We start from the raw sequence: 24,590 nt of genomic DNA on the forward strand, positions 1-24,590 counted from the left end.
AGAAACCTGGACTAGCTGCAAACTGAGAAGTGGTTTTTCAGGTAACAAGATGAGTAAAGCAAATTTCTCTCAAGCGGTGGATGAAGCAGCAAACAAAAATTTCAATACAAAAGTTGAGTGAAAGTAAAAAATAAAATAAAATAAATCAGATATGGCAAAAGTGATGTGAGGGAACGAAGTATAAACATTAAAGGAATGTTTAATCAAGACAATTCTCATTTTGCTTTTAATTTTAAAACAGAAGTTTTTCATTTTAGGAATTTTGATTTTATTGAAAAACAAAAGGCGACTCACAGAATAGTGAGGCCATTTCTTTCAAGCAAACTCTGTAGTACAATTGTTACCAGGACTCGAAACCATTAACATTTCAAAGAAACTGTTTCAGATGATATTTCTCAACTAAAGTTTTTAAATTACATTGTATGTGTTTTATTTGGGTTCCACATACTGCAAGCAATTAACAATACAATGAGATTCAATTTCTCAACTAAAATACTAAATATTACATGTTTACACATACCTGCACAGTGACAAGCACAAAAACAGACTAGTTCAGCACTTAAATAATTTCAAAAATCCATACCAACACTTTTAAAATCCACTTTATTTAGTCCTCCCAACCCAGTACAGGACTTAAGGCGTCTCCACACACTCAATTCTTGCAGAGTTGTTTTTTTGTTTGTTTTTTTAAAAAATAACTATGTTGGTCAGGTACCATTTATTCTTAACATTTGATCCCTAAAACTGTATCAGTGTTGAGATATGACAGTCAAACCAGTGTTAAATCAATACAGTATTTACATAGCACAGCACATTATGTTTGAGACAGTCACTTGGGGATAAAACCACATTTTAGAACAGACAAAGACCACCATTATTACATGTTTGGAATCAACTATTTACAGGTCCCTAATATCACATCTATGGTCTGTACACTGGTCCAGTGGGGCAGGCAGAAGCTTGACAGGCAGTTATTTTGAGGGATTTTAAATATGATTTGGAAGCACACTATTATGCTACCCTGAACGCCATGTGCCACATCATCCCAGGTGGTCTTATATCCTGGAATGGCACGTCCAGCTGATATAAAATAAAAAACCAGACAACATAAGGTTTACTTTGTGGAGATTGACTCATGCTATTCAGACATCTGAACTTTGAAGGAAATTCGTCCAAGAAACTTGTCACGGTCATCTTCGTTTCTTAAATTGGGAGATCCCATAATCTTACACTCAATTGTTACATCTTCTTTGGTACTGCTGGAGTTAATTGCTAGTTGAACAGCCACTAGCGGCTGTAGATAGTCAGCCTAGTAAATAGAGAGAGGGGGAAATTATTTCAGATACCACAGTAAACTTTTCTGAATAAAAACAATTAAGATTGCAGATTCACTTCATCTATTGTTTACTGGACTAGAAAAATGCAAACAAACCCCCCAATTTTACAGAGTCCCATCTAAGGGTATACCTACACTGCAAATGACGGTGATATTGTAGTGCAGGTAGGCGCACACATGCTAGCTTTAGTCCAGCTAGCGCGGCTAACAGCAGCGAAGACATGGCAGCATGGGCTGCGGCACAGGCTGGCCATACCAGTACAAACCTGCTACAGACTCTTGTTCCTAGCTAGTGCTGTGCCCGTGCTGCTGTGTCTTTGCTACTATTTTCAGCCATGCTAGTTCAATTAAAGCTAGTGCAGGTCTGTCTATTCATGCTACAATTACCCCTTAATTTGAGATATAGATGTACCCTAACTCAGTTAAAATTATTTGTGTAGGAGTTAATCAGGAGTTAAAATTCTGCACAGCATTTGTCTCAACTGAAAAATTCAGCATAAATTAACAGTTATAGACAGGATTTTCAAGGTGCTCAAGAAAGTTTGAATGCAACTTCCATTGAAAGTCAATGGGATTTGGCTGTCTAATTCTCCATTTTTTTTGGAAAATCCAAGCCTATATTATGCTTGTAAAAAGTAAAAGGTTATGAAAAAATCTGCCATAATTTATGCTCTTTTCCGTTCACTTAACTTGCGTTGAACTTCCATTTTCTTACAGATACCTCTTCACTTCAAAAGGGACCTTGTTATTTAATCATTTTTACTTGCCTTTCTGTTTCCATCTTTGTTTATGTACATGCACACATTCCATGACTTTTCTATGGTATACTTAAGTAGCATCCACGCTGAGGCTAAGGATTTCTGACTTTCCTAAATTTTGACTTGAGGGACTGAACTAGCTTCTTTGGAATTTTTGCAACCACCTTTTATAAAGTTTAATATCAGTGTGATAGTTTCTGGTAGGATTCCTCTCCTGAGGATGTTGCCCTTAATTATATGATGATCTCTATTATTCAGTGGAGCAATTATAGTCCTTGAACTAATTCCTGTTGTCAAAACTTAAAATATAGGAAGGAAAGTTATATCGAAAGTTATATCAAAAGCTTGTTCAACTGAATTCTAGATTCAAAGTCCAATTTAAGCAAGGCATCACTTTTTAAAGGATCCTTTATATTTGTTACAGATGGCATTTCAAGACCTAGTAAAATATAAATTTACTAACAGCAACTAAATCTATATTTCACAAGTATGCTGTAATCTAAGAACTCTTATTTATCTATTTAGGCCATTATTTTCAAAAGTGGCTAGTGATTCTGGGTGCCTCAATTTTTAGGTGCTCAACTTGAGACACTTAAAATCAGACCATTAAAGAGGGTGGGTGGGTATCACATTCCTTGAAGCTTAAGAAGTGGTAGGTCTGAAGATAACGTTACCGATTTGAGCACCAAATTTTGAAGCTAAATTTAGGGAATAGTGCTGTGTAAAGGTACAAAACTTCAGGGTAGCAGCTCGGAAGAGATCTGCTTCAGTGAAGTCTAAGACAAGCTGTGGGAGATTGTACTGGCTCTAGTGAAGTGAACCCTGAGACCTTTGGGAAATAAACCCTAGATCAAAACACTTCTTGATATAAAATGTTATTCACTTAAAGGATGAAGCCTGACTCCTAGATTTTTCCCATTAACTATAATCTAGTGGACTCCTTAATAGATTTTTTTTTCTGTTAAGAAAGTATCGGTTTTCAGTAGCACCTCCTCCCCCCGGTCTTCTTTATATCTTAGCTATGTAGATTAGCTTTTTCCTGGTAATGTGATTGAGAGAAGAAAACTGGCAAACTAGTAAGTTGGGTAAAAATATCCAAATACTTGTAATAGAAGATGCTAGAATCAAAGTAGGGGTTATCTAAGGGTTCTTCGCTAGTTCAAATCAGGCCTTTGACAGGAGACGTAGATGTGCTAAGCTTTTGTGGCTCCAATATTACAACCTGAGATTTTTCTTGGACAGAGATCAGTTGGAAATCTAAGACTGCAGCTATACAAGCTAACAATTCCTCAAAATTCATTAGTGAGGGGGCAACAATTAGGATAATTACTAAGTGCTCAGGAGAACAGAAAGTAATTCCTTCAAGGGTTCAGACAGGCTCCTCTTCAAGCCTGTCTTCTGAAAAGTATTCAAAACTTCCAAAAGGTGGTCAGATGAGACAGTCCTCTGTGATGCCCTAGAAGCAAGCAGGATGATCTCAGAGGGCCTTTTGCTCAGTGTTGGCATCAGAGGCTGACCCACCACACAGACTCGGCAGTGTAGATTGCATTGGGGGAGGGAGGTGGCAAAGAGGTGGCCATTCTGGACTCCCAAACAGAATATATAAATACTTATATAGCTCTCATCATCATAGTATCAACACCAAAAAATGAATTTACCCTCACAACATTCTTGCGCAGTAAATAAATATAATAACCATTTTACAGATGGGAAACTGAGGCACAAGGTCATACAGAAAGCCTGTGTCACAGCTGATAAGCGAACCCAAATCTGTGATCAAGTCCTGTCCAGTCCCTTCTAAACCATGAGACAACTCTTCCTCAATCTAAATTATAAACCTTGTCAGAATGGAAAGATGACGCTGGGTCATCCTCACAGAACTAAAGATTCTCTGGATGAATCTAATCCCACCCCCAAGAGACAGCAAGATGTCCCTGCAACCAAAACTCTTGTTACAACAGGGAGTACTTGCTCAAGAAAATACAGTACTGGGAGAGTGTTCCTTACTCAGCTAGGCTGAATAGGCCAGGAATGGTATTGAACTCTGCCTTACCCCAGTACACTCCTCCACTACCATACCTTACCTTAGGTATAGAGCAGTGGTCACCAACCGGTCAATCGCGACCGACTGGTCAATCCTAGAGAATCTCCCAGTCGATTGCAATCTCTCTTGGTGCAGCGGGGCTGCTGCTAAGGCAGGCTCCCTGCCTGCCCTGGTCCCATGCCACTCCCGGAAGCGGACAGCAGGGCTCCGTGGGCGGGGGACAGGGGTCTCCCTCTGCGCGCTGCTCCTAGTTGCAAGCACCAGCCCCTGAAGCTCCCATTGGCCAGGAACTGGGAGCTATGGGAATGGTGCTTGCAGAGAGGGGCAGTCCACAGAGCCACGTGCCCTCCCTCCACCCTCCCCACCCCCCAGGAGCTGCAGGGGCACATTGGCCCCTTCTGGGAACTGCGTGGGGCCAGGATAGGCAGGGAGCCTGCCTTAATCTCGCTGCACCTGCCACCGACCGAGAGCCGTCTAAGTGCCACCAGGAGGAAGGCCGCATCCCAACCCCCAGCCCTGAGCCCCTTCCAGAGCTAGCACCCCATACCCCCTCCTGCATCCCAACCCCCTGCCCTGTCCCCCCTCCCAGAGCCAGCACCCTGTACCCCCTCCTGCACCCCAACACTCTGCCCCAGCCTGGAGCCCCCTCCTGCACCCAAACTCCTTCCCAGAGCTTGCACCCCTCACCCCGCACCTGCAGGAAATAACTCCGTGTGGGGAGGGGGCGTGGGGAGCTTGGCGGGCCGCGTGTTTGAGACCCCTGGTCTATACGCATTTAGCATGCTAACAGTATTTATATTAGCAAATTCTGGGGAAGCCTAGAAAGCTACCCCACAATGCTTCAAAGGATATAAAGCATGAAGGACATGAAGAGTGACACCAACAACACGGGGGGCGGGAAGGGGGAGTGTGCAGAACCAATTATTCGAAAAACAATAGTGTAACAGTCTAGACTTCTGATAAGGGCAAAAAACTGTTAGTTAAACTTTTTTAATAATAATCATGCAACTATCTGGTGTGTGTACTAATCATGTCAATGACTGGTTTCTAACTATTAAGATAAACAGGCCTATCTGATCTAGCCACCTCTATTTTCATTTGAGGAGCCCTAATAAAATGTAAGTAGTGAACATATCACTTGAAGGAAAATTGACTTTTTACAGCAAAACTACTGAAATCATGTTAGTGTGAACTCAGTCTTATTTTCTTCAGTAAGAAGACAGCAAAGCCCAATCTATTTTCCTGTGTATGGGCAGATGAAGCACAGATCTTATCAAGTACTCTGAAATACCTGCGTAAGTAATATTTCATGTGTGTATTTTGTTGGATATTTCAAGTCTGAACAATGCAGTAACCATCACAGACCTATCCTAAAAATGCCCCTCAAAATTTACAAAACACATGACTGTCATTAAAACATACTTACGTGTAAATTTTTTCCATAGTATGGAAAATACATTAAATCAATCGTTCCCCCATCAGGAAAATAAGTTATCTGAACCTTGCCTTCTTCCTATGGTTGAAGATAAAATTGAAAGTTAATTCCTGTTTTAACAAAAATTAAGAGGTAAAAGAAAATTACAATGTTCTAATGATGAAATGCAAGAACCCTACAAAAATATGAGTACTGCTGTATCAGAATAATTTCAACAGAATGAACAATCTTTGCCAAACTAAAAGACTCATACACATAGACTTGTACTTGTTAAACAATTAATATATTAATAACCTTCTACCACCAATTGTATTTCACAAAACAGATTTTAGCTTATACATGCTGCAACCTTCCATTTTTAATCTAGATAAAATTAATACTAATATTTATTTAGTAAAGTAGAAATTAAGCCAGAATAGCCCCAAGTTTTATTTTCCGCCCACCATCATTCAAAAAACCAAACATACATCTCTACAATGAAAACTTCAATTTATACTCTTTAAGGAAAAGGTTAGACAGAGCAGCTGAATTTCCAAATATCCACAGGCAAGTTAGAAAATGTTTATTGTGAAGAAGCAATAGCAAATTCATATTTAAGGTTGCAGCTAGATTTTTGTTTAAAGCCCAGTTTTCAAACCTCCCTAAATTCCACATTTAGGTCCCATTGGAAAAATCGGCACACCAGTTCATGGCTAAGGGTTGAGTTTCTGGTGAAGAGTGAGGTAATTTGACAAAGAGGTTCTTGGGATAAAGGCTACCCGAAAAACCAAAACCAAAACCCATTGTTTAAGATGTCAACTTTTTTACAACACGTTTTTGTGAGCAGACAGTGACAAACATGAAATGCATATGGATACTGCTCTTTATCGCTGAACTGCCTTCTATTGAGATTTCACACCAAGACCAAACTCCATTACTTAAAAAGCTCCTGCATTTTGTTTTTGACTCTTAGAGCAAGTGAATGGGACACCTACAAACTATGCTGTGAGCTGTCCCTGGGACAGGTTAGCATGGTGATGGAGAGATACACACAAAATAGGTTACGAGATGTACTGGCCAGGAAGCCAGAATATCAAAAATTGAAGCCTCTTCTTCTGCCAACGGCTGTTATTATTTCAGGTTATTCACAAGCTTTTATTAACCAAGGCCTCATATCCCCCATTTTGCAATAAGATAACAGGCTGCACAAGGTCACTTCTGGAAGAGCTAGGAACAGAATCCACATCTCTAAAATGGCAGACCCAAGCCTCATCCACTCAGCTTTGGCTTTTGGATCAAATCTGCCAAAGCTAAATTTCCCTACAAACAATGGAATTCTAGTGTAGTGATTATGTAGAGTTAAACATACATGGGCTGCAAAAAAAATCAGGAAATGTCCCATGGATAAGGTTACGATTTAGTCACAGGTATTTTTAGTAAAAGTCACAGACAATAACCAAAAACTCACGGCCAGTGACCTGTCTGTGACTTTTACTAAAAATACTCGTGACTACATCTTACCCGCTGAGTGGGGCAGCCTTGGGCTCCGCTGCTGCTACTCTGGGCCAGGAGGGCGGCCCGGTGCCCCACCACTGCTGCTGCTCCTCCGGGCAAGGGCAGCCTGGGGTTCCACTGCTGCTTCAGGGCAGTGCCTGGGACCAGTTGTCTGGGGCTGTCGGCGCAGTGGCCGGTGCAGCTGGTCCCAGAGCTGCCCCAGCTGCTATGGGGGTCCTGGGGTCAGCTGCACCAGCCGCTGCGGAAGTCATGGAGGCCCCGGAAAATCACAGAATCCATGACTTCCGTGACCTCTGTGAAAGACTCCAGCCTTACCCATGGCTAATGCAGTAGGGACTAGTGTGCAGAGACGCCAACCTTGCTCTGAGACTTTGAGAGGAGATTATGAAAAAAGTTAGGAAGGAATTAGGGACACTGCGTGGACTTCCACCCCTGCCCTCACCAGTCTGTGTGTATATGGTCAAGGGGAGGGCCAGCCCCCTGCCTCCATTGCACCCCCGACCTTTACTTTCAAACACAGAGAAGGGGAAGATCAGCCCTAGGAAAGCAGCCCTTCTATGCCACCTAGGGTCCTTAATTATCATTACCAATTCGGGGCCTGGACTTCCTTCCCAGGATGATCTGCCTCCTCTTCCTCCTCAGTCATGTTCCCTCTCTCCTCCACTGCCACCATCACTGCCTGCTCCTGCTTTTCCCCAGGAGACTGTGCAGTGAGAGTCTGATAGAGTCAAGCCACAGCAATAATCAGTGAAATTTGGGGTGCTGGATTCACTGCCCAAACCACAGGTTGCCGACTGCACGCTAACTGTTCTGCATGGCCATTACTGGCGTGCTCCAGGTACCTAGAGCACATGGGGGCAGTTAGAGTGCAACATGCAGCCTTTGGCTTGGGCGTTGAACCCAGCAGTGCCCCAATCCATTCAAAATCACCACAGTTTGCCTCCTAACGGACTCTCACTGCAGTCTTTGAATGTACCATCGAAGCAGTAGAAAACAATGCCCACTGTGACCATGGCCCTACTTGCTGTATGTTGGACCTAAAAATCAGGACGATTACTGAAAATTAGGGATAGTTGACATCTCTGGCTAGGAGAATATGTATGCTGAACACTAAGCCTTGGCTCTGACTCAAGTTTGAACTCAAAGCCCCCTCCCAGTCAAACACAAAATCAGTCTACTCAGGTCAGAAAACCCTTGCACCCTGATTGGGAGCAGGGGAGGGGTGCACAGCCCGAGTCCTACTATGAAGCAGGTCAAAGTCCAGGCATTTCACAGTGTGAATGCAGATTGAGTCCAGGTTGCCAGACTTGTGTCTGGAGAGTCTGCCAATCTATCCCACAAACTACTTCCTAAGTCCTTCAATTCCAAAGCTTGCCACTTTCCAGGAATTGGAAGCAAAAGACCATTACCTTTTCCGTAACTGGTGTTTTTCGAGATGTGTTGCTCACATCCATTCCATGTTAGGTGCGTGCGCTCGCCACATGCACCAGTGCCAGAAGTTTTTCCTTTAGCAATATCTGTAGAGGACCAGCTCTGGTGCCTTCTGGAGTGACGCCCGCCTGGCATGAATGGGGTGGCGGCGGGCTGCTCCCCCCACCCTCAGTCCCTTCTTGCCGGAAACTGCGACAGTGAGGAAGGAGGGTGGGTTGTGGAATGGACATGAGCAACACATCTCTCAGAACACCAGTTACAGAAAAGATAACTGTCTTTTCTTCAAGTGCTTGCTCATGTCCATTCCATATTAGGTGACTCCAAAGCAGTATCCCTGGAGGGGGGTAGGAGTTCATGGATGTGTAGATTGCAACACAGCTCTGCCGAACCCAGCGTTGTATCTGGCCTGCTGAGTGATAGCCCTAATGAGAAGTAAACATGTGAACAGAGGACCACGTTGCAGCTCTACAGATGTCCTATACAGAGGTGTATGCCAGAAAGGTTGCCGAAGATGGCTGCACTCTCATTGAGTGAGCTCTGACAATCGGCGGCAGCAGCGGAACCCCTACCAGGTCGTAACAGGTCCTTATGCACTAGGTGATCCAATTAGAAATCCTCTGCGAGGACACCGGGTGACCTTTCATCCTATCCGCTGTAGCGATGAAGAGTTGAGTCGATTTTTGGAAAGGCTGGGTACGTTTAAGTAAAAAGCCAAGGTGTAGGAGCTGGATTTTATAATGTACTATGAGAGTTACTGTATGATTTGATTTCATCCTGTCAGCCACCCTTTTTGAATAGCAGAAAGGAATGACAGACCAGAACAATCCTTATGACTGATTATGGTCACCCTTTTGTTTTAGGATAAGTTATAATGTCTACTATGGTTTCCTATATGTATTACAATATAGGCATTCTAGTTAAATATACATTTCTTTGTTTTAAGGTTTTAGTAAGTAAGAGACAGGATTCTCTATTGTGCCTATGTTAAGTAGATTAGAGGAACATTGAAGGCCTGGGTCTGAATGTAAATTGTCTTGGTTTTTGATTGTAAAACTTAGCAAGGTCTAATTTGCAATGCCTTTTTGCTCAATATAAAATACTACTGTTTGTATTCTCAATCTGTTTGTGTGAATGAGGAATGTATACATCAGGAAAAGATAAGGTGTGAAGGCCACTGTTATAGCCAGAGTCAAAGAAGGAGTGAAGAGACTTAAAGGCCATCAAAGAATCATCAACGCGCATCCATAATGAAAGGCAGATTGACGACCCTGAGGTAAAGGCTGGCACCCCTAAGGACAATTAATTAAAATCGGAACTAAGGACAGGATGACCCTCTCGGAGGTGTATTGGAATGTTTACGTGGAGATGCCACGAGATGCACTCTAATGGAAGAGTGTGCCAGCCCATGGTTCCTCAGATGAAGCAGGTAGTTTAAGATAGATTGTACAGAAGAGCGCGAGGGAGAGATGCCACTCGGACGCCCAGCGGGAAAACCTCATCCACTTGGCCCAGTAAGTCAGTCTGGTTGAGGGCTTCCTGCTTCCCGGGAGAACCTGTTGGACCTCATCCGAGCAGGTCCGCTCCTCCAGGTTCAGCCGCGCAGCAGCCATGCCACGAGGTGGAGGGACATGAGGTTGGGGTGCAGGAGCTGACCATATAGTCCTGTGACAGCAGGTCCAGTCAGTTGTGCAGGGGCCAGGGAGGAGCCGCTGCCAGGTTCATGAGCGTACCGAACCAGTGCTGGCGTGGTCACGCCAGGGCGATCAAGATAACCTGTACTTTGTTTCTCTTGATCTTTGCCAGGACCCTGCTGATGAGAGGAATCGGAGGGAATGCGTACATCAAGTTCCCTGACCACAACAGGAGGAAGGCATCAGAGAAAGAGTCCTTGCCCAGGCCTTGCCATGAACAAAACCGGTGGCATTTTCTGTTTAGCCTAGTGGCGAACAGGTCCACTTGGGGAGTTCCCCACCTCTGGAAGATCATGCAGGCTACCTCCAAGTGGAGCGACCACTCGTGGTGAGAGAAGTCCCTGCTGAGGTGATCTGCTAGCGTGTTCTTGACGCCAGGGAGGTGACAAGCTTCCAGATGGATTTCATGGCTGATGCAGAAGTCCCAGAGACGCAGTGCCTCTTGGCAGAGAGTCAACCAATGTGCTCCCCCTTGCCTGCTGATGTAGATCATCAGGGCCGTGTTGTCCATCAGGACTCTTACCACCTTGCCCGACAGGTGAGGTAGGAAGACTCTGCATGCCAAGCGGACTTCCCTGAGCTCTTTGATGCTTATGTATAATGTCATCTCCTCCAGGGAGCACATACCCCGGGTCTGGAGGTCGCTGAGGTGTGCGCCCCAGCCAAAGTCCAAGGTGTCCGATACCAAATTGATGGAGTGATGTGGGAGGGGCATGTCCATCGGTCCACCATTGCAGTGAGTACCATCAGAGGAATGGCAACGACCGGGTACAGGTGATCTCTGGACTGGAGACCATGCGGAACTTTAGCTTTTTTATATACTTGATGAGGTCCCTCAGGTCCAGGATGTAGTTTCCAGGATGGGCCGCAGACCGCCCTGGGCCTTTGGGATTAAGACATACCGGGAATAGAACCCCTTGTTCCTGTACTTGAGAGGCACTTCTTCCACAGCACCCAAATACAGCAACCCCTTTACCTCCTGCGCAAGAAGTCTCTTGTGAGAAGGGTCCCTAAAGAGGGATGGGGAAGCAGGGTGCGGGGAGGTAGAAGTAAAGGTAGTTGAAAACAGCAGGACAGATGGATCTGAGGTAGAGTCTGGTATGCGCAACCTCAAAACGCTGGACAGAGGAGGGGGTGGCTTGGGTAGCACTTGTAGCCCCTACTCTTCTTGGGGAGGGGCTCCTGGCGGGGTTGACTCCCTTGGCCCTGAGATTGCTGCGGTTTGACCCACTTATGAGCTGGACCTAGAACGTACAGCCCCCAAGTTTTCAGGGTAGTGCGGGATTCCTTAAGGCCATGCAGTTTAGTGTCCATCTGCTCTGCAAATAGGACCTGGCTGTCGAAGGGGAGGTCCTGCATCAATTGCTGAGCCTCCGTTGACAGACCAGAAAGGAGCAGACAGGATGGAGATGGCCGAGGAAATGGTGCGAGCCGGGGAGTCTGCTGCATTCGAAGCTGCGTGGAGGGCCACTCTCGCTGCAGCCGTGCCCTCTTCAAGGATTGCCTAGAATTCCTTCTTGGACCCTTTGGGCAGCGAGACCTCGAATTTGGCCATAGACTGCCGCAGACTGTAGTCATAGCAGCCAAGGAGGGCTTGGTAGTTCGCCATTCTCAACTGAAGGCTTGAAGACAAATTTTTCGCCAAAACAGATCCAGTCTCTTCGAGTCTTTATTCTTGGGTGCAGCCCTGGGTTGACCCCGCCTCTCCCTCTGGTTAACGGCCTCAACTACGAGGGAGTTTGGGGCCGGGTGAGTATAGAGATACTCATGGCCTTTAGCTGGCACAAAATATTTGCACTCAGCCCTTTTTGAGATGGGTGGCAGGGAGGAGGAGGTTTGCCATAGTCATAAGCGGAACGGATGCTGTGGAGTGACCGTGACTGGCTGGCCTGGCAGCCCTCCTCACTATGGTGCTGGCCGCTGTGCATCGATGCCAACCTGTCCCATCAGGACTAGTTCCTCCCGCGGGACCCCAGGGATCTTTGGGGTTCGGTGGATCTGTGTCAATAGACCGATGATCTACGCCTCACTCTGCTTGACCTGTATCGGGATCTAGAGCAGGACCGGGGGTTGGAGCGGGCCAGTCCTCAATAGAATCTCCCCGATTCGAGTCTTGGTGATGGGTGCCGACAGACGGGTGACCTGTGACCCCGTTCTGATCGGTCGCAGGACTGGTGCCAAGATGTTGGAGATCCGATGGGTTGGTCTTGATGCTCATGCCGGGGCGTGCGCATGCTTCCACAGGTCTGCGCCACATTACCAGTGAGCTGCGCCTTAAATCCTGCTGTCAGTGCCCACAGTCCGAAGACCGAAGAGGGCTTCTCTGAGCCTGCCTCCCAAAGTCCAAGGCATGACAGCTCCATGCAGGCAAGCACTGGCAGGACGTCCCCTGCAATGGGGAGCAGTGCTGCTGAGGCAGGGACATGCGGAACGGTCCCAAGGCGGGTTTACCACTGGTCTTGGGTACCGCCAAAGCTGGTGCGGGTGGCACCGGTAGCGTCAGGATCTCCTGCCCTGCTTGCAGAGCCTCGGGCATCGACGGGACTTCGAGTTGACAGAGGCCCTCGTCACTGTCCAGTGTGGCAGACATAGTACAGAAAGGGCTCGACCGCTTGATCTGAGCTGGGGCCCAACTCACTGACAGAGGTGTTGAGTCACCCAACATGGGTCTTGGCTCTCCTCCGGCCCTCTCCTTTCCCTTACGGGAAGTGGGAGTTCTTCCCCTCACGGACTTCTTGGCCGGGGAGGGGGATCTGTGCCGGCTCGTAGTCGGCATCAGTGGCGTGCTCCGTACTGATGTTGCGGTGCTCGGGGCCGAGTCGAACCTCTGCTCCTGTGCTGGGGTCAGCGCCGACTCCATCAGGAGTGCCCTGAGATGGATGTCTCTCTCCTTTTTCATTCTGGGTTTGAACGACTTACAGATGCAACACTTGTCACTTATGTGTCTTTTTCCTAGACACCTTAAACAGCTAACGTGTGGGTCACTGATTGGCATGGGCCACTTACAACAATCGCATGGTTTAAAGCCTGGGAATTGGGGCATGCCCCATCCCTAGGCTGAGTCCCGTCCGGGACCAACTAACTAGAACTAATACCAAGGGTAAATACTAAACCAGGGGTCGGCAACCTTTCAGAAGTGGTGTGCCGAATCTTCATTTATTCACTCTAATTTAAGGTTTCGCATGCCAGTAATACATTTTAACGTTTTTAGAAGGTTTCTCTCTCTAAGTCTATATGATATAACTAAACTATTGTTGTATGTAAAGTAAACAAGGTTTTTAAAATATTTAAGAAGCTTCATTTAAAATTAAATTAAAATGCAGATCTTATCAGTTTAGTGCAGTGGTTCTTAACCTGGGGTTAATGCATCCCCTGGGGGTGCGAGACATGCGAGATTTTTTTAGAAGCTGGGGGTGGCTGCAGAGCGCTGAGCCCAGGCCAGGAGCAGAGGCCTGGACTGGCTGCCGGTACCCCAGACCAGCAGCGGGTTGAGCAGGGCCGGAGGCTCGGATCCCGGCTGGCAGGGGGCCGGGCAGCTGGAACCCCAGACCAGCAGCGAGATAAGTGGGGCCGGCGGCTGGTATCCCAGACTGGCAAGCAGGCTGAGCAGGACCAATGGCCGGGACCTGGCTGGCAAGGGGCTGGTGGCCGGAACCCCAGACCGTCAGCAGGCTGAGTGGGGTTCCGTCGGCTCCTGCCAGCTGGAGTCCCAGCTGCTGACCCCGCTCAGCCCGCTGCCAGCTGGGGGTTCCGTTCACCCAGGCCGGCAACGGGCTGAGTGGGGCCGGCAGCCAGGACCCCGGCTGGCAAGGGGCCGGCGTCTGGAACTCCAGACCGTCAGCTGGCTTGGCAATTACCCCTGGGCCAGTCTAGATAGGGGGAAATCTGCGGCTAAGGGAACAAGCATTAGCAGCAGCATCTGGGTCACAGTTGGCATGTCAATATCCACCTCTGAGAGATGCCTTCAGCAGTTCAAAAACTGCAACTGAAATGTCCTCTACTGTCATGCAGATGTTCTGCCTATTTTGGGACACAGGCAGAGCATGAGGTAGAGAAGGTCATGCAGATGCTCTGCTTGTGTCCCAAAACAGGACAGAACAAGAGGTAGAGAAGTTCTTCCACTCTGTCAGGGTCTGTATTGTCTCTGGCTGCTGGGAACACATGGACCCAAAATGGCTCAGCTGGATGCATTTGTGAACTAAAATCAACCAAAACGCTTCCGCTCAACCACCATAGGATACAGACAATTCTCCCACAATCTGCTATGAAACAACTGTCAGTTGGCAAGGACACTAGGAATTTTGGGATATGATAGTATACATCCGCAGAAACTGAAGCGCTGACTTGGGTCTGCATATTACAGTATGGATGCAGCAGCAGGATTGTGAAGCCCAGGTTTCCACTGCACTGTGGATAACTCAAGCATGGGCTTGGAAACATCAAATCCACAAGCCCGGGTCCCACAGATCTGGGTTTAGTGTGCACATTAGGAGACCAGGGTCTTCTCTTATGCTCTACCACAGACTTCCTAGGATGAATGTGGGCATTGCTTACACCATCATTTTTGGATGCAACAATCCTGAGGTGTGTGTAGAGAATGCTTCTCCCCCACCCCGTGAGATTTAATATACAATGCTTAATCTCATCAACACATTAAATTTGTTTGATACCAATCAGATTTACTGGATAATATATAAATCAGTAGAGACAACAGGGGACTATTTTCATAAGCTATAGTCCACAGGCTACACTTGGTTACAGAGTTATCTGCAGATAAAGTTAACCGAAGCACTTCATTAGATTTTACTAAAAATGTTAGTAAAATGTAATTGACTGCTCTAGATAATGGTCCATTACTTAAGTAGTTATGTACTTTCTCATGGACATGATGTTTCCAGAAGCACCCAGGACTTATTGCTAAAAGTTACATAAAATCTAACATTTGAGGCTCCTTACTCTGGCAGAGATCATGCCTGTTCAGATCCATGCATGGAGGGGGCCCTCCACATTCAAGTCTTCCCTATGCAGTGTGATAGCGAAGCTCTCCACAGCCTCACAGCACTGTGCCCACCCCTTCTGGACCCTTTGGAGGGCTGTCAGTGTAGTCCAAAAGGGAAGTTAAGAATGGACAGGAGCAGTACTGGCGTAAAGGATGCACATCAGCCTCCCACTGGCCACACAGAAAAAATAAACTTCAAAAGTTAGTACAGCTCCAGCCTATAGTAATTTTTTAACATTAGCGCCGTGCTCCTGTGTATGGAAGGCTATTGAGAGCCAGAGCAGCAGCAGGCGTAGATGGCCCCAGATTTCCAGGAATCCTCCAGTTTTGAGAGTGGTAATGAAGAGGAATCTCCAAAAGGATATCTTCACAGATCCCCAAGTAGAAAGTCCCTTGATGGATTTTGCTGCAGGAGGCGAAAATTCAGGCCTTTGCTTGTTCAATTTCACCCACAGGGTAGGGAATGCATAAGTGGCTTTTCTGACATAGATGCCTTTTTTCTATATGAATTAATGATGAAAGCAATGTAGCAAACACATGCAGTAACGATCAACTGTAGCGGTTGCAGTTAAATGGAAATAAAAGAAAAGGGAAGAATGCAGGAAGAGAGCAAGGAGGAAGCAGGAGAAAAATGCAGAAGAAAACATCCAATTTCAGTATGGTAGGCTTAAAAAAAAAAAAATCCTTTGTGACGTTTTGGACAGGATCCCAGGATCCTTCTCTGGCCTGTAACTGTATTTATTTTTTCCTTCTCTCTCAACCTCCTTTGGAGGCACATCTGTCAGATTTTTTGGCCCTTGAGCTAGCAAGCCCTGCTATGTACTGCAAAGATTCAATATTTCCCATTACACTGTACTTGTAAACTACAATAAGTGCTCACATAATGGAAAATACACTTTTTTAAAAGAATCATTACAGAAATACAATTGAACAAATGAAGTATGGAATACGTGAAAATTCTAAAAAAGAAAAATGGATTCAATAGAATTACAGTAAGAGTATGAAGTTAAGGTACATATTTTCAAGAGTAGTTGCACAACTGCATATACAATCATCGTATTTACATGCACAGATCTGGTAACTCTGTGCACACAGGTATATTTGCACTTACAATTGCCTGATCAGCAACTGCATGACTAACTTTTGTAAAATCTGGCCCTAAGTAATATATCTATCTATATGCGCAACTCAAGGAGATTACTATAGAATAAATCCAGCACTTACTAAAATGCATCTGTCAGAAGAATTTCTAGACTCTCCATTCATTAATGGCCTGGTTTTCAAAGATGCTTAGCACCAACAGCTTCCGTGGGTGGTCAGCACTCCTAATAATTAGGCCATAGTTTGCAAAATACAAAATAGATACCCCCGATATTAAACTAGGACTGCCTCCAAATATAGTAAATATTATTGCAGAAGTGAAAACAATGTACTGTGATGTACTGTGTCCTGAAGAAATGCAGAACTTGGGATAAATGCTGCTAAGAATGACTTGTAATCCTATAATTAGAACAAGTGGGAATCCAGATATCGTCTACAATCACAGCTCATCTTGTTACCCAAAGTGACGTGTGGTGATAAGAACAAGAGCAAGATCAATGATGATTAGCTATTTTTATAGGACAAAATGTTACTAATCTTACCTCATACACCTTAAAATCCTAGTTATGTTGACATCAGCAAGGGAAGGCAACCCTACTCATTCAACTCTATTGTAATTAATCACCTTTTTTATTCTCTTTGGCAACTTAGGAAAGTAATAGTCATCTCTCTCTGTAAGCAGTGTAATAACTGGATACCTTTGGATTAAAATGATAAATTTTGAGGGGAGTGTATATGCTGTGTATGCCTGGGTGCTATATGTGCCTGTGTATCCCTCTTTTACCTGTATGTTTTAAGCAAATATTTGATGCAAAAAAACAAAAGCCAACAATATAATATATGTAAACAATACATCTTAAGGTAAAGAAAAGAAAATGCTGAAAAAGCTACTCTGACTAACATAAAGCTAAATATCTCTGGCAAAACGGTAAAGAACTAAATAAAGAGACAAAAGCAACCAGAACAGGGTGTATTAAGGAACAACAATTTGAAAGTCACAATTCTACCTGAAAAACTGTCACACTATTTTTTATAAATGACACTGAAAGACACTTTTTCTCATCTTTCAGTTTACTATATTCATTTTCTAGCACTTCATAAATAAGCATTTTACTGTCACTCCCATATAGAGTGGTTTGCATGACTTTCACAAAGCAACGGAGGGGAGAGAAATACTTAATAGTAAAATTCTTAAAAGGACATTTAAAATCTGTAGTCATTTCGAAAAAAAAGTTACGTTGTTTCAAGTACTACATCTGTCCTCCTGAAAATTTTTGCCACACACGTAGTACTTGAAACTTAATTTTTTAAATTCAATTTGACTACAGATTAAATAGATGATGTCCTTTAAGAATGTGAATAGGTTGTACTTACAAGGATTCACACTGTATTACAAGGAGGCAAAAACAGTAGTCTAAATCCTGCTCATATTTACACCCATGGAACTCCATCTAAGACTATCACACATTTCTCATGTACTTAAAGGGTAAGTGAAGAAAAAGCAGGCGGAAGACTGATAAAGAGCAGATCCAAAGCTAGATAGAAAATTTTGTCTGTAAACAGCATGATAATAGGATTTGTGCTCAATCACATAACATTCAAGAAAAAGCTTACTTTTATCACTCAAATATTTTGAAGTTTACAGCAGTTACCAAAAAGTCAGTATACATTACGTGAATATACCCATAATCTTGCATGAAGTTAAACATCCAACACATAGTACACCACACTGTTTTTAGACATCTGTCTTTGGCAAAGGAAAGCTCAACCCAGATGCAACCTCTGCTTTCTAGTGCAATCCTGGCTCTAGAGTCAAGTTTCAAATTGGCTGCTGGGCTGACAGTAGCAAAAAGAGGTAAAGCGAAGTCTCACAAGGTGAAACGCATATTCTTTATTAAAAACTCAAGTAAAAACACTGAGCAGGGGAAACTACATGAGGTTGGAGAGGAAAAACTTCTACAGCACACCTTCAAACCTTACGAAGAATGTAGGGCACCATCAGTCACTTTGCATCTGCTACTACAGATAGAGAGCAAGTCTGTACAATTTATACATCTATTAGCAATACCATCACTCCCTGCCAACACGCAAACACCCCAATGACTGAAGAGTGGGTCACCAGAAATGTACATCATGATGGGGTCTACAGAGTTCTCATGCATGTCAACACCACTTCATCCGAACAGGGGGGGAAAAAATGGATTTGGGGCTTTTCACAGTCAAAGAGTGGGGGAGAGAGGGTGGATAGAATAGGAGGAAGTAAGGGATAAAAGCATTTCACTCATAGTAAATAACTCAATCTAGACTCAAAGCCAGAATATTCCTGCGTTCCATCTCTTGCACTGGCCACTGAATCACATGGCCATCTTTAGAAGCTTCTTTTTTAAACCAAATACTTTGTGTTTTTTTTAAATGCAGACTTGGGAAAACATATGCAGAAGTCAGATCAATAAAATAATCTGGGTTGAAAAACTTTTCACACACGCTAAGCCATACAATAAACATGAATAGATCTGTTGATATAAGTTGTCTTCAAATCAAGTGTGAACAAATCTTACTTTATGAACATTAACAATTTTAGAACTCCCACATGTCTCTTACCCATCATTATATTAATTGTCTAAGATGCATTTGCAGCATGAAGAGAAAAACAAAAATATTGGTTATGAAATGGGAAAACAAAATACAACTTGTACTGAAGTAAAAAACAAAAATAAAATATATTTCAATATGAACAAGAAATCACATGTATACTTTTTGTCTTCAGCTTTGTCAGACTGACCTGATTTTCAGGTAAGTCTTAATGATATGAAACATGCAAGAACAAAAGAACAATTTTTAAACTGACATAGAAGAAAAAAGGTACCTTTATGAAAAAAAGTTATTAAATGTACTGAAGCACTAACCTGCATGAACACAAAACAGATATAGCTATCAAAAGAAATCAAAATGTGGATTTAAAAATAATGGAAGTTTCAAAGAAAAAATGAAGTTAAAAATCTTTGCTTCTAGCACTTATGCTTGCTTTACTCTCTGTTTAAACATAAAGGAAAGTAGCCATAAATACTTATCTTTATTCACTACTCACCTTAGGTGAACATTGTATATGTGGTTCTCCTTCAGGCTTTAATCCAATTATCTAAAGAAAGGGTAAAATCTCCATAAACAGCTATTTTTCTGTGGGAGTTGTACAAAGCTGATTTTTAAAAAACATATTAAATGTATGGGAGACATTTGATGTGCATTTACACTTTGACTATGACATTAAAATGATATTACAGTTTTCCCTGGGTATCGTGGTAAGATTTCTCTATTAAATGTGTTCAGTTGACAAGCAACTAAGTCTCCAGATTCCAGGTCTACAGCCCTAGTAAAAGGGCATAAAAACTGGGTTTTTTCCAACTCAGGCATTGTTACCAACAAAAGGTTCTCTGAGGTTAGCTCAGACCTTCAGTTACAGCTGTGTAGTTTCATTTCCTTCAGGAGGCTTGCACATGTGTTATTAATTAGACCTTAGTTAAAAAAAAAAACTTTGTTGATGCACAAGACTAGAATAAAATCCATTGTTCACTCTTTAGTTACATTGCTTCTGAAGTGCATAAAGAGGAATGAAAATAGCAAAAACCCCACAAACATGTTTTCTCACTATAGTAAGCAAATATGACTAAATACACATAGGGACCAAACCTGGTGAGTAAGAAGGTACCATTTTGACAGAGTCCCATGGACTAGAACCATACTAAGATCTAAAGTGTTGATCTACTCCTCAAAATGGTTTCTCTAGCCACAGCCAGTAGTTCACTATTCCAAATTAAGCATGTAACATTAATGGCTGAATCTAGGTGGTATGTCCAGGCAACATATCATGTAACTTGCAGTCAAGCTAACAAAGAGTGAAATATTTTATCACCACCACCCCGCAATATCATTTTCAACACAACCGTTTTCAAAAGTTAAAGCAAGCACATTACATTCTGGTTCATACTTGCATTCTGGAAACGTAAACGAACTTTACACTGAACTTTTTCTTTTACAAGATAAGAATAGCACCCTTGTATTTAAAACTGGGCTTCCAGGTGTTTTGATCCATGGAAACAAAGCCAATATTCTTAAGTATTAGAGATTTAAACAATTTGCCTCCTCCCTAACCCTAAAGAAAAATTGTTAGTTATTTCAGTAAGTTACATTGTTTCATAGAGTGAGAAATTGAAGGAAAAGCCAAGACAAATAATTGAGCCATTCTCTGGAATAAATTTTTATAAAGTTTTAGTTGGGAAACTAAGTTTTAAACTTAAGAAAACCAGAAAGAAAATTCTATGCACTTACTCTATTCATTTTCACAAGCACACATGGAGTTCCTTTAGCATAGCCAAAAGTGTCATCTTCCACTCCAGAACATGATCCAAGCATAGTGCGATTAAACTGACATGCCTGTTTAACAGCACGATCTTCATTCTGCTCAAACAGTTTTCCTGCGGTACATGCTATGTTTTTGGATTGTTTTGAATCGTCATACGCTATAAAAAAAAACAAAACACAACAACATTTCTAAATCTATTGGTGTAACATACTCATGCAACCAATAAGCATACAACCCTACAGTAACAAACTACTTCTCAAGGTCCCTTATCTCTACATACATTTTTAAAGTTTTCAGCTTGAAAATAAGATTAGTTATTTTCCCACTATACCTTTTCCTATTATGCAAGACAGTAAAAACTATTTGCAGGTATTTTTGTCACCAACAGGTGATGCTAGAAGTTTTATATTAATTAAATTACTGAGATGCCAAATTAATTCCCCCAGTTACAGTGACCAGACAGCAAGTGTGAAAAATCAGGACAGGGAGTGGGGGGGTAATAGGAGCCTATATATGAAAGACCCACAAATCAGGACTGTCCCTATAAAATTGGGACATCTGGTCACCCTACCCCCAGTTCTCTTTTCGCATAGATATGGCTCTAGAAACTGCCAAGCCTTTCCATTTCTCTAGAAATGAGGAGACAGGTGTAAACTGAGCAGACGTAACATAAAATGGAAGGATGATCCAGTCTGGGGAAACGGACCTACAAAATCTGCATTAATTTTACTACAGGAGAAGAGTAATCAGAAGATATAAAGTTCTTCCTAGGGGTTGCCATTACTGCTATCAAAAACTTTAGTTCTCCTACCCTTAACGAGGGCAGCACATAGCTCCTGGCAAAGACCAGATGTGTCAGGAAGGCAGAAATTCACTTATAACCACAATCAAGGTAACTGATCTGCTGAACTGTTGGAAACGAGACACCTTCCCCCAAAGCCCTCCTCTACTACGTCCTTTCTCAATCATTGTGGACATCACCCTGCCTTCACACTCAGGTGTCATCTTTAACTCACATCTTCCTCTAGGTCTTCATCTCTTGCCAACTCTTTCTGCATATCATCTAAGATATCATATGACCTTTCTTATCCTTCCAAAAAGTTAAAACTCTGGTCCAAGTCTCCAACATCTCATATATCAATTACTGCAATACCTTTCCCAGGGCCTTGACAAATGTAGTCTTGCCCTGCTCATATCCATTTAGAATGCTGCTGCAAAGAACATCTTTCTAGCCCATTGCTTTGACCATGTTACCCCTCTCTTTGAATACCTCCTCTGGCTCCCCCTTCTATATTGCATCAACTATAACTGCTTGAATTTACTTTGAAGCCCCTTCTTGGCCAATCCCCATCCTGTCATCTCATTCATTATCAAGCAGTTGATGATCACCTCCAATCAGCCCATGATGCCAGCCTCCACTGCCCACTTGTTAAATTTTCAAACAAGTACTTTCATGCTCTCTTCCATATTGCCCCACACACTTGGGGAGGCACTCCCTGTAATCATAAGCAAAGCTACTTCATCACATACTTCCTAATCCCTCCTCAAAACTCTCCTTTGCTAGGACACCTACAAAAAACTTGATGTTTAGGTATGCAGAGACCACTGCCTATCATGCTGATCAACACTGTGTCCTTGTACTCCCCCTCTGTATCCATTTGTTGTTTCTTGTCTTATACTTCAACTGTAAGCTCCTTTGGGCAGGGACTGTCTTTTTGTTCTGTGTTTGTACAGCACCTAGCACAATGGGGTCCTGGTCCATGACTAGGGCTCCTAAGCACTACAGACATATGAATAATAATCAAGGCCAATATACAAAATAGCTTGTCCTGGGTCCAAATTCTGGGTGATATGAGCACTTCTGCCACAGAAGCTCAGAACCTTCTGGATAACAGCATTCGCCCTATATTTGTGACCCTACATGACAATCTGGAGAGGTACAGTCTCAACCAGCACTTATCTCTTTTCATTGAAGGTTCTGTCTGGTAGAGCTACCCAGTGCAAGAGGCCACGAGGCCCAACAGTCTAAGCCAGAATATCTTGCAGTCATTTGGAGGTCTTGACCCAAGCTTAAGAATAATTTAAAACTTATTATGAAATTGTTCTTATGGAAGATGTACAATCATTAAATCTAGAGTTCAGAGTTATACATATGAACTCCAACACCTGTATCATTGTGGAAGTGGACTTTGGAGGCTTGGAGTGAATACTTAAGCCCAAAGTCTAGAACAGCTGTCAGACTGTCTTGACTTTTGAGTGCTGAGTGTACCCTTTAAGATGACTGGTCCTTTGCTTAGCCAGTAGTCGAGATACAGGTACACATGAATATCTAGCCTTCTCAGAAGGGGCAAGAAATCGTATTTTGTAACAAAGATCTGGCAGGAAGGGGCCTTTACTCTGCTTTCTTAGAGAAACTCCTACTCTTCTGGGACCCTGATTGCTGAGCTCATATTGCTCCAAAAGGCTACGGGGCTCAGAAGGATAAGGTGGTGTGATCCATTAGAGAGTTCATATACTAGATTCCAAAGAGGGGCTATTAAGCATCCTTGGTCCCTAAGCAATCGTCAAGATGTGGACTGCATTTTAAGATGTTGAGAACCCCAGCTATAGGTCACTAAATTGGATTTGGTTCTCTTCCTGTTAGCTATCTGTCCAATTTTGGTGGTGCTCACAAATTTGATCACAGCTGCATTTATTGCTAAAACCATAGAAAGCAAATGTGCAAAGTAAATTGAAAAAACATTTTTTGTTTTTGTTTTTTTTAATTTAGATGCTATGAGTTTTGGAAACCCTAGCACAACTAGCAGCAAGTATCAGTCTTTGAAGATATACATTCTTCACCATTATCACAGAAACAGCTCTTTAAACCAAACCATTCTATGGCAGTGTGCATATACAAGCTGAGACACACTAGACTTGGGAATGTTTTAATTTAATGTGAACTAAATGCTACAATCGTTTTTTATTTAAATTGAGAGTATTCAAGTACATAACTAAGATGACAAATTCAAAAGTCACAGTCTAAAATGGCATCCTTGTTGGTAGTCTCAGCACAATAAAGGATTCAATGAGAAGAATGAACAACTTTTTCACCCTGTAAATACTCCCTCCAGGACAGGATTCAGGCAGACTGGGGGGATAGCAGAGGGGCAGCTTAACAACTGTAGCACAGGTGGCAGCAGTGTAAATGGGTAAGTAGAGAACTTAAGACAATAGGGTTGCTGATCCATCACCTGTCTCAAGTTCACCTAAAAACCCACCAAAGTAGGCAACAGGTAAGCAGTGCATTGGTAGTAAAATACCCTGGCTTGCTGGGGACAGATGTTACACCAAAATGCAGGAGTATGTCAACTTTTTTCAATACACTTCTAAAAATATCTTTAAAAGGTTAAACATTTCTTAAGCAAAATGGTGAAAAAGTTTAAATTTCCCTAACTTTACAAGATCGGCTGCTTCATGGAAGCAGGTGACAGTGCTAATAAGAATAAATAGTCACTAAACAAAATAAAAGATATATACCTCTACTAGCCAGAGGGGTCTCATTATATAGAGAGTTAAACAGAACATGAAAGTGAAATTAAATTGTCTGAATCATAAATTATCTACAGGCATATAGTATGCTACACGTTAACTACAAGATTAAAAGTTTTCCCCCATACTTCTACTATGTTATTCCAACTCAGTAAACCTTGATGCTCCCATATGACCTCCTCCTACAAAGATCTTTTAACTCTTTCCTACGCAGCCCCAGGCCAGCACTATCTCCTCGTGTACCATACAACTTCAATTTCTTCCACCAATTCTCTCTTGAAAATTCACTTTGTTTAGTGCTCAAGGATTGCACCATGTAATGATACTGGAATACTATGAACATCCAGTGTACGCCACGGGTCACATTAGATCAAATGTTGACATTCAAAGAACAGATAAAAAAACGTGAA

The 24,590-nt window shown here is 43.1% G+C and overlaps 1 protein-coding gene across 2 annotated transcripts in view; it reads right to left on the reverse strand.

Moving 5' to 3' along the window:
• Positions 1–244: 244 nt before the first annotated feature.
• The window catches only part of ATP1B3 (ATPase Na+/K+ transporting subunit beta 3), a 60,759-nt gene continuing 36,413 nt past the window's right edge, over positions 245–24,590 (reverse strand). For both annotated transcript variants that reach the window (XM_005303263.4, XM_065556934.1), the window contains 4 exons: positions 20,616–20,806; positions 19,378–19,428; positions 5,565–5,651; positions 245–1,309 (listed from right to left, as the gene is read on the reverse strand). In XM_005303263.4, the coding sequence (XP_005303320.1) occupies positions 1,139–1,309; positions 5,565–5,651; positions 19,378–19,428; positions 20,616–20,806 (500 nt within the window). In that variant the 3' untranslated portion in view covers positions 245–1,138. The remainder of the gene's footprint in view (positions 1,310–5,564; positions 5,652–19,377; positions 19,429–20,615; positions 20,807–24,590) is intronic.

Source organism: Chrysemys picta, chromosome 9 (assembly GCF_011386835.1).
Source record: "Chrysemys picta bellii isolate R12L10 chromosome 9, ASM1138683v2, whole genome shotgun sequence".
Classification (NCBI taxonomy): Eukaryota; Metazoa; Chordata; order Testudines; family Emydidae; genus Chrysemys; species Chrysemys picta.